This window comes from Amblyomma mixtum, chromosome 7 (assembly GCF_055824585.1).
Source record: "Amblyomma mixtum isolate Tamu chromosome 7, ASM5582458v1, whole genome shotgun sequence".
In the NCBI taxonomy this organism is placed as follows: domain Eukaryota; kingdom Metazoa; phylum Arthropoda; class Arachnida; order Ixodida; family Ixodidae; genus Amblyomma; species Amblyomma mixtum.
Genome location: NC_143018.1, coordinates 100,855,604 through 100,866,056, shown reverse-complemented (window position 1 = coordinate 100,866,056; position 10,453 = coordinate 100,855,604). Strand labels below are relative to the sequence as shown.

At 55.5% G+C, this 10,453-nt stretch overlaps 1 protein-coding gene across 1 annotated transcript in view; it reads right to left on the bottom strand.

Annotated features, from left to right (window-relative positions):
* Mkp3 (Mitogen-activated protein kinase phosphatase 3) overlaps positions 1-10,453 on the bottom strand; it is a 68,918-nt gene that overhangs the window by 35,330 nt on the left and 23,135 nt on the right. The window contains exons 2-3 of the mRNA XM_089553234.1: positions 6,850-7,173; positions 3,880-4,065 (exon numbers count right to left, since the gene is read on the bottom strand). Of these exons, the coding sequence (XP_089409360.1) occupies positions 3,880-4,065; positions 6,850-7,173 (510 nt within the window). The remainder of the gene's footprint in view (positions 1-3,879; positions 4,066-6,849; positions 7,174-10,453) is intronic.

The window sequence follows — 10,453 nt, the reverse complement described above, 5'->3', positions numbered from 1 at the left end:
TCTGGGAACCTTAAAAAGGGGGCCCAGCTTCGCTGGTTAAGCCACGCACTGTCTCGCATAAAAAGCAAAGCTGCCCCGTTAAACAAACTCATAGCGTTCGCGGGAACCTGAATCGCTATGCTCGCGACAAGAAAGGCGCTTCGCCAAGTTTTCCCGTTTCTCTTTTTTTCTCCGCATTTTTTTTCCCCCTTGCTCCGCGAAGCGGCGCTCTTCCGAGCAGACCCGCATCATACGGGGTCGGCGGCGCGCCACCTACATTTAATACGCGTAAAACAGCGAGCGTGCATGCAGCGCCCCCGCACTTCGTGAGGCGCGCGCGGATAACGACGAATTGAGCGCACGAAACGTCCCGAGGGGGGTCTAAGCGAGGCGCACGTCGCTTCCCACGCACTGCGGCCCACACGGGACCAGCGCGCACAAGCGAGGCGAATATAGTGTAATAGCAGCGCTCTCTCTCTCTCATCTTTCCCTCTCTCTGTATCCATTCGCCACTTTTTTTCCCGCCCTCGAGCGAAGAAAAGCGCGCGCAAACAAGCCCACGCCACCGCCGCTCCCAAGAACAACGCTGTATATCGCGCACCGCAGAAACGCCCACGAAGTGGAAACGCCCCGAACTGTGCACGCGCGACCACGACGGGTTATTTCGTCACAGAGATAAGAGAGACGAAACGCACTTATTTCGACGGAGTGAAACGTTCAGGATTTCGGACGGAACGATTTCCACAAAAACTCGCTTCCCGCGGTAGGCGACGCGGTTTGTAGCACAAAAAGGCTGCTTCACACGCAAGCGACTGGGCGATTGGGCGGCGCGTAGCGCCGAAAAATTCACGACTCAGAGCAACGATTGGAAAAAGGATTCTGCCCCGCGGCATCAGACATAGCGAGCGTTTTTGCCGCTTGCACGTGAGACAGGCTCAACGCGATCGGCTACGGTGATCGGCTACGGGCCGCCAGTACGCACGCCCTGATTGGTCCCGACAAGCCAGGCGTCCGTGCCGTCAAAGAACAGCTCACCGGCACATGGTGCCCTCGTGAAGATCTGCGCATGAGCAGTGACGCTCCGGGAATCGGGCTATGCCATAAATTTTTAACGTGAAAGGCCGGCACACACCTTTCTTATTCCGCCGTTTCTTCGACTTTTCCTTTGTTTTTGTTTCAAAACCTTTCTCGCGCGCCTCGCAAAGAACGCGCCGCGAGCGAGCGACTGCTTGGTATAAGCCGCCTGGCAAATTCGACTCGGGAAGCTACCGAGGCGGTAAGACTATTATTGCTTCACGCTCTGAAAGCAGGGGCAGAGCGGATAAAGGCGATATCGTCACGCTCACTAGAAATATCTGCACGCCTCATTGGACATTGACGTCACGGATAACGATGCAACAGGAGAACCCCCCCCCCCCCCCCCCCCCCGTTTCTTTAGTAGGCTACGTCCACAGCGACGGTTAAACAAAAGCGGCCACGTCTCAAACACGAAGCGTCGAAAACACGCCCAGTGCCCGACTAAAACTGGTAAGAGTATAGATCATCAATATTACACCCGCTTTCTACAGAATTGTGTAGAGTTGTGTTATGATTTGTGTTCCGCTCATTGTTTACTTCACTTCTCTTGTTCTTGTTAAAATGTAACGCGTTAAACAAAATTGTATCGCCCCCCCCCCCCCCCCCTCTTATAATGATACCCTCCCAGCGAGGGCCTTTACGGGTAAACGGAATAAATAAATAAGATGTTGATAATTGCCACGTTGCTATTAGTTTCCAACGTGCTAATTACCGGCTATAATTATTATTCACCAAACAGACGTTATTAAGCATTGTTGTGGTAAGGAGGGGCCAATGGGCATGCTCAGCCGGCGTCCGGTAAACCGGCATACCTCTCCACAAGTACAGTCTTTGTCAGAAGTAACCAGGCTGCACGTTTTTTTCTTCTCAGTCGTATATTAAAGCTATTATGCCATCCCTCAAGCTCTAAATCTCTGTTTGGTAAGAAGAACCCCTGTTCTCATCTTCAAAGAACTCTTTGATCTTTAGGGAAGCCGTGAGGGCTCTACTACACGAATGAGAAGCAAACCATGGAGCCTGGTTACTTTTGACAAAGACTGTACGCCTCCGGTATGCTAAAAAGAAAAGCCTCTTTCGACAGCAGCCATTCTGTCACGGCAGGCGAGAAAAACACGAGGAAACGTCACTCGTATACGCCCCCCCATCCCCCTTCGCTCCATTCGCACCTGCGTGTCTGGTCGCCTCTTCGTAGGGAGCCCGGCAGGCGCGGCGCGAGATCGGACCGGCGTGGGGGCGTGACTGGGGCTCCCGAGAGCTACGTTCACTCGGCCCCACCTGCCACGATCGTCGTCGTCGTGTGTAGTATACGCGCACAATCCGGGGCTCATTCCTTTTACGCTCGTCGGCCGGCTGACGCTCTCTCCCCCTCCTCTTCCGCATCAGGAGAGGGAAGGCACGCTAGGCGGAGCTGCATTCCCCGTCCGCTACCACCCAATCCGACACGAAACGCGGCCTTCGTCTCGGAGGACAATTTTAACACGCATGCGCAGATGGAGCACCGCCAAGAAAAGAAAGAGTACAAAAGACACGCTATTCGTTTACGGTTAGCTCAACACACGATTCGCGTAGAGTAACCGCCAGCGAACGTAAACAACAGCGGGGCCTGAGACGCTGTACGGGTCCCTCTTCGTAGTGTGATAGGGAACAACCACTCTGAGCAATCAATTATTGACTACTACATAATTAGATGTTACCAGCACACTTTTTCTATGCTTTCTAACTAGTTTTCTTCTCTGGGCATAGTGTCTAAAAAGTCATTCTCAATTATAGTAGGGAACCAACTTTAAAAAATTCGTGGAAACTTTTGGCACCCTTTCATACTGCAGAGTCCTGTACAAAGCCTCATCCGCATAACATGGCCGCGCACCCGCCAACAGTAAACAGACACAGGAGGATTACGTCCGCATCCCGCTTAGCGTGAACGCCATATCGTGGCGGGAAAAATCTTCCGTTCCAAGACGGGCAGCGCCACGAGAACGTGGGCGGACGCAAATGCGCCACGCGGCGACGCCGGATGTGCGCGCGCGAGCCCTTAATTAACCGGTCTCTCGGTGATAAATGGCAGTCGCGTGCGCTGCCCCTCGCATACACCGCGACGGACCGGCCCCCGAGACTCGCGGCGGCGGCGCATGTTATCACCACGGCTGGGCCAGTTTTCAACGTCACGCGTGTCACGGGTAATTAGCCCCCGCCTTTCCTTCCAGGGGCGCCGCAGTCCAAAAGACTAAAAAAAACAAAGACACTCTGCGGAAGTTCGCTAACGTGGCGACTAGATTTGCTCAAATCCGAACACGGTGGTCCTGGGATACATCCTAAGTGCGCATCCAGGTAGAACACGCTTCCCAAATGCCGACCGATGGATGGATGAATAGGAGCGCCCCCTTTGAAACGGGGAGGTGGCAATTGCCACCATGCTCAGCTTTTCTTTCTTTATTTTCGTTCAACTGTGTTGTTAATTCCAATTAAAATTCGTCATCTTCTTTCACTACGGTTTTCTACACTTCTAACCTTATGTCACATCTCCGCTTTTCAGCCACCAATCCTCCAATCGCGTTTTGCTAACTTCTACTGCAGATTTATTTACGTGACCACTGTTGTCGTTAAACCCTAGGACCTCAGGAAGAGTGACTGTGCCTGCATCGACATCCGGATGGATATCATCACACTTGAGTATGGTGTGTTCAATTGTTTCCCCAGATCTACCACACACTGCACCCCTCGCCGCGTGAGGCGCCATCTGGAGTCGAGAGCGCAAGACACGCACAGAGAGACACGGAGTCCAACGTGCACACGCGGGCAGACGTATAGAGGGAAAAGAGGTACCTATGAAGGCGATGGCCTGCGGGAAGAAGGAGGCCAGGTTCTGGGACCAGTGGTCCTCGATGGGTATCTTCATGTACTTGAGCCCGTGGCCCTCGAACTTGTTGGCCAGGTTGTGCGTCACGTTGAGCACGTAGCGGATGTTGTGCCGCTCCAGGGAGTCCAGGTCCAGCGAGTTCTCCTCGTTGCCTGCACACCGGGCGAAAGCAGAAGACACTCTCGTAAGCAAGCAAGCGGTAAGACCCCGGCGTCTGAGGGGACACGAGCAACTAACCGCGCCTGCGATGATGGCGTACAGGTACGGCAACGCAACTCCTTCATTTTATTACGAAAGCAATACTACGCCAGGTCTAACCGCTCGCCGCGTGGTCCGTGGACCCCCCCTGCTCCTCGAGGAGCCGCCGCCGCGCCTAACAGATGGTGTGACGTCAGCCTCTCCGTTGCTATGGCGACGCGTGACGTTAACTTGCTCTCTCCACCGCAGCCAGGAGGAGCCGGGGTCGTGCCGCGCTCCTCGAGTAGTCTCGCCATGGAAGTCACCGACGAAGAGTGTATATCTGAATCTAGCTGCTCTACTGCTTCTGCATTGTATTGCTTTCGCAACCAACCAGGTTTAACCAGAGCTAAACCGCACCAATTTTTTTAAGGACGCTCACCCGGAAAAGAGTTCACCACGCATTGTCCCCGCGACTGATTCGAGCGCTGACGGAACGGAGCGGCAGAGTCCGCCGAAGGGATGCGCAATGCTGGGACAGCTTTCGCAGAACCATTGTTGGCAGCAGCACAGAGGGCCCCCGACATCTTTTTCCCACGGCAATGCGGGGCGCGCAGCTGCTTCTCTGTCAGTGATCGAACGGCAGCGAGCAGGGGGGGGGGGGGGGGGGGGGGGGGGACCGACGCTGGTCCCACCATAAAGCGGGCCGTGGGCTTGTCCCCGAGAGGTCGCTTCTTAACCCTGGGTGACGAGGACGCCTCAATGGCCTCCGCCCCCACACTGTATACCGATGCTTCGGGTCCTCGTAAAATCCAGCGCTTTGTTACGGAGCACGGAGGCCTCGTCTTTTACGACCCGGGGTGACAGAGCACACGTGGGCTATCAGGGATCGTTCTTTGCGGCGAGGCAACGGGACGGTCCCGGAGGGCGTCCAGGAGACAGGGTACCTCGGAGATCGGTTCCGTCAGCGGCGCCCATGTCGTAATGTAGCGATGTAACCCAGAAAACGGTGAACCAAGCCGGCCTTTTCTTTTCTGAACAAAGTTTAATGTAACCACTCCCTGGTACGTAAGATCGCCCTTTTGTGTGACCGCGCTCTCTTTTACGGTCACAGCTGAGGCGACAACCAGCCGGCCTAAAAGCAAAAAAAAAAAAAAAAATTGTGGGAAGATTAGCGCGCGAAACCGTAAACTTGAAGCCGGTGCGAGGAGTTTTCCAGGTGGGACTATGAAACGACAGCGGCGGTTTTTAAACCCTGGCCTGAACCTCAAATCGGCCCCTGCACAGACGGTGACTCTGAACAGCGATGACTGCAATAATGTATACACAATCGGGTAAGATCGCAGTGCTTAAACACTTAAACCACCGGGATAGTTTTCTCAGCGGAGAATTGGACTAAATTTTGTGTCCTCGCCTAGCATAACGTAAACGAAGTAATGCAGACACCGACCAAGAGACGCAAGTTGCAGTAGACATTTCGGAGCTCATACGTGTTCCTCGTTCACAAATTTTTTCACCTGCTGTTCCCAATTCTTATGAACAAGGAGTCCATACGGGCTCTGAAACGTCAGTTACGTTTTTGACTCCGACACAACACGTTTTCTGAATGCCTGTTTTGTTCTTTTTCACTTTCTTTTTTTTCACTCAAGTGGCTTATGGTTTCTGTTGTATATACACGCCGTGGCACACATGACAAGACAGCGCTTCATACTAGGTGTATATCCAGCCACCGGCGAACACAAAAGAACAACAAAGATGAAGCTTATGCCAGGCTTTCGCCTGTCGTTTGGAGGACGTTTTATCTGCTATCCAAATCCCCAACTGTATAGCTTCTATTCGGAACGACTCTACTCAAGACAAACGCAAAGATTGTGATAGCAAAGGCGATCTAAATCATACGATCTAGAACTGCCCGCAGTTCCCAACCGCGAGTCACTTCATTACCGACTCTGATCATTGGGAGGCTCTATTGCTCAGCCCCGACCCGGGGACACAGCTCAAGCTCCTCCATCTGGCTGAAGACGCCGCCGCTGCCCAAGGGATAGAGGCCGCCGTTTAAGCAAGGGGGGGGGGGGCGACTTCGGCTCGCTCTTGTGTATTCGCTAGTAATAAAGTTTCACCACCACTACCCCTACCAAGATGAAGTGTAACTGCTTTTATTGCGTTAGCAATACTACTCCCAGGTTTCGCCTCATCTCGTAGCCCCGGTCGGTAGGGACGGATGACCTTGAACAGCCGCTGCGCCGAGCAGGTGGCGCGCCGTTGCTTCAGCCGCGCTCCGCCAGATGGCTGCCACGCCGCGCGTATAAATGCGCGCTTGCCTTGACGTGAATGCTTTGCTATGCCGTCCTCTAAGAAGTGGCAGCGACAGGAAGAAGCGAGAAAGCGACAACGTGCACAAGAGACGCTAGAACAGCGTAAAGAACGCCTTGCAAAGAAAGCGTCGTGCCAAGGAAGCAGCTCGGCGACAACGTTCTACCTCGCAGAGTGGTTCCCCGTCATCTGGTTAACGCAATTTACCCGGTTTAACCAGAGCGAAACCACTGCCGATTTTTTTTTACTTTTTATCTATCTATCTATCTATCTGTCTGTCTGTCTGTCTGTCTGTCTGTCTGTCTGTCTGTCTGTCTGTCTGTCTGTCTGTGTCTGTCTGTCTGTCTGTCTGTCTGTCTGTCTGTCTGTCTGTCTGTCTGTCTGTCTGTCTAACAGCCAGACCAGTAACGTCAAAAGCCCTTCGACAGTGACACAGTGCCCCTCACCGAGGAATAGGAAGGGCACGATCTGCACGGGGAAGGGCGGGTCGGCGCCCCCGGGGCTCTCGTCACGGGCCAGCCCGCTGTCGCAGCGGTCCGGGTCGTCGCGAGGGTCCTTGGGCGATCCGCACTCGGACGAGGAAGAGGAGATGCGCAGCGTCTCCAGTCCGAGCAGGGCGCGCGTCGTCACCGACACGGGCGCCACCACGCCGCCGCCGGGGGAGGGCACCACCAGGGGGGAGGGCGCCGACGAGGGCCCAGCCGAGGTCGCCTGCGGGTCTCCCGCGTCGCACCACTCCGGGTAGCGGGAGTGGAACTCCGAGAAGCCCCCTGCAAAAGACAGACAATGAGGGTCGTCAGCAATGCAAGCTTCTTCGGACACTTTGACGGGCACCGCAGGCGTGGGCCCCCGCAATAATAACAAAGTTAGTCTGGCGAGCGTATGGGGAATCCCCCTAGGTGGAGGTTCGCAAATAAGGGAGTAATTACACACCAGCATCCTCCCAAGCACAGCTACTATTCGGTTACAAACGGTACTTTCGAGATGTGTGAGCGCACGTGTGAGGGTGTTGTTCAGTATAGTCTGGTACAAGTTAAGAAAAAAAAAACGACTTTTCCCCGTCGTAGCACCCCCTTGCAGCCAATGGCGTCGGCCGATTCTCACGAGCCTGCTGGCAGGAGTTGCGCGACAATGCAGGGAGTAGCAGAACAATGCAGGGAGGGGACTATCCCCGACAAAGCGGAAAGAGGAGGACTATCCGCTTTCGTCTAGCACTCCCTGCATTTGTCACGCTAGCAGATTCATGAAAATCGACCAACGCCATTGGCTGAAAGGGGGCCTTTGGCGGGGAAAAGCCGCTTTTTTCTCGACTTGTATCTGACTACAGTTTATCTTTAAATTCGACACATTAAGATGCTCCCGAAGAAACCTGCCCCTGGACAACGTGAACGGTCCACAAAGCCAAACGTCTGGCAGCAGCAAAGCAAGCATAACATATCCCCCCCCCCCCCCCCAGTGATCCCCATTAGCGGGTCCGCATTGGCTGCGGGCGTGCCGATAACCTCACTCCTTACAAAAGCTACTCCATTCAACTCGCTCCGAGGGCAACCGGCGCCCTATGAGAAACACGAGCGAAACTGGAGGAGGTGGTTTCGGCCGTGGGATCGTCAGGCGACCGATCGCAGTGTCCGTGGGACCCAGTCAGGGACATGTGCACGAACAAATGGCGCTCCTTCCGACTCCCCCCCCCCCAAAACAGGGTGTGTTTACCTAGACATCCACCCAGACTGGCACACCGTGTTGTGCCAGCAATAAATGTTTCTCACACACACATGACAGATCTAGAGTACCGTGCCAGCGCTGTACGTGGTAAGGTTCGAGCAAGGAACACAGTTTGATGTAAGCAGCGCTTCAATAAGGCCCGTCACGCTGAACGGCATTTTTCAGCGAGAACGAGCTGACAAAAAAGCATGGTTATAACGTGACTGCCTCTTCCCCCCCCCCCCCCAAGTGTGACCCAGAAATCCGCCCCTGGAGTTTGGGCACAGTTTCGGCGTTTACGTCACAGCGCGCTTTATTTCTGAAACCTTCAACAAACGTCGACGACAAGCGTGTCTGGATTCACCCACAAAATGTGCGGAACAATTTTTGCCAAACCGCTCTTCCTACTCGGACCTACTTCAGCGACAACACAGCGACATCCTTTCAAAGTCACCTGCAAGTTTACGCGAGAGCACCCGAACTCACTGATGCAACTGTCGGCGATTTTCTCTCTGGAGGTCCTACTGCGGTTTCAACCCATAACGCCCAAGGGCGCGGGCAACGATCCCATAGCAACTAAACAGTCCGCCACTCAAGGCGACGGAACGGTTTCTAGACGGCGCTGCAGGCGGAAAATGGTCGGGGACGACTTTCCATTGTAGGCAGACTGCACTGGCGAATGCGAGGTGGAACAACAGCGCTGTTCTCAGACACGTGGCCTCTGCTGCCAAGCGCCCCTTTATTTACCACCGGGAGGAGAGTGGGTGCACCGTAAGCCCCGAAGCACTGCGCGCCGCTGGCCTGCTCCTCTGGCACCCGCAGTTCCTTTCTTCGGAAAGAACAGTTGGGGAAAGAAACAAAAATAGACAGCAGGCCGGAAGGACCAAGCACGGCCCCTATCTGTAAAAAAGAAAGCTGGCGCCCCCGCCATTGGGGCTCAGATAAACAAACACTGAACCGCGCTCCTCTGCGTTCTGACTCGTTCGCGTCTCGCTCCCCGGACACCACGGCGAAAGTGGACCGGATGACGACAATACGCGGCTTAACGAATGCCCCCCCCCCCCCCCCCCCTTCACCATAACCACTTTTCCATCCCTCTCCGCACCCCGCTCGCGAGGCACAGCGTGCACGTGTTCGTGGCCTGCTCCCCGTTGTGGGCCCGGACCTTGAGCACACAGCCGGGCTGCCCAAAAGATCAGCGCCGCTCTCCCCCGCAAGAAACGACAGCGAACAAACAGCACAAGAAGCAGCAGCGCGCGAGCGGCGTGAAAAGGAAACGCCACCGAGAGCACCCAAGCAGCGCCGCACGCACGACAGGCGAAAGCAAACACACACAACGACCCCCCCCCCCCCCCCCCCCGACCACAGCAGCGAAGAGACGACATAGCAGAACGGCGATCACGCGGCATTTGATGCTTATCTTCTACCCCTTTCCACCGCCACTATGCAGACCAGAGGAGGAGGAGACGAGAGACGTCCGTACAAAAGACAGAGCAAGGCGGAGAGGAAGAGAGAAAGCTGTGCATGACGTTCTCTCTGTAACACCGCGCGCACGCTCCAAGCACGCACTGCTTGCAGCCCGGAGAATCACCCCCCCCCCCCCCCCTCCTTTCCGTCCGGCACTCGTTTTACGTCCGGTTTCAGAGCCAAAACACAACACGTGCACGACGGCCACCACGGCCGGCCGGCGGGACGCTCACGCAGAGAAGGAAAGGAGAGAGGGAAGCCCGCCGAGCGATACCAAATGCAGACGACGCGCACCATCGACTTCCGCTGCCCTTCGGCGGCGCCGGAGGGCAGCGGGCCCCGTGCTTCTTTTTCCCTCCCCCTCCAAGACGCCGCTTTCCATCCTCCCGAGCCTCCTTCTGCGTGACGTCACACGGCGGCGGGACCGACGACGGCGTCTGCAGCGTGTCCTAGTCGTCGCCACCGCCCGACAGTTTTTCGGCCGCGTTCTAGTCGAGAGCTCGGTCCCACCGCCACCAGACCTCAGAGACGAGACGGATAGGCATCGGCGCCGTCGCGACACAGATGAGTGCCCGCCGTTTGGGGTACGACGATGACATGGAACGCCTTCTTCGGAGACGACCGCAGCCTCCGTCGAGACTCATAATCTTGCCGGGACGTCGGCGTATGGACATCCGCGGCACTTCGAGGCAGCCGCGCCTCCCTCCACGGTCACGAAAAAAACAAAGAAAAGAAAGGAGAGTCGTCGGCGCCGTTGCTTTTAGGAGCTGCGACTGGAGACAAGTCAGTCTGAAGAGGCTTTTCGCCCGTCCACAGTAGCGTAGGATGCGAGGGCACTTTTCAAACTCGGCGGTGTTTGTTGTGGTGAAGACAAAGGTCCGC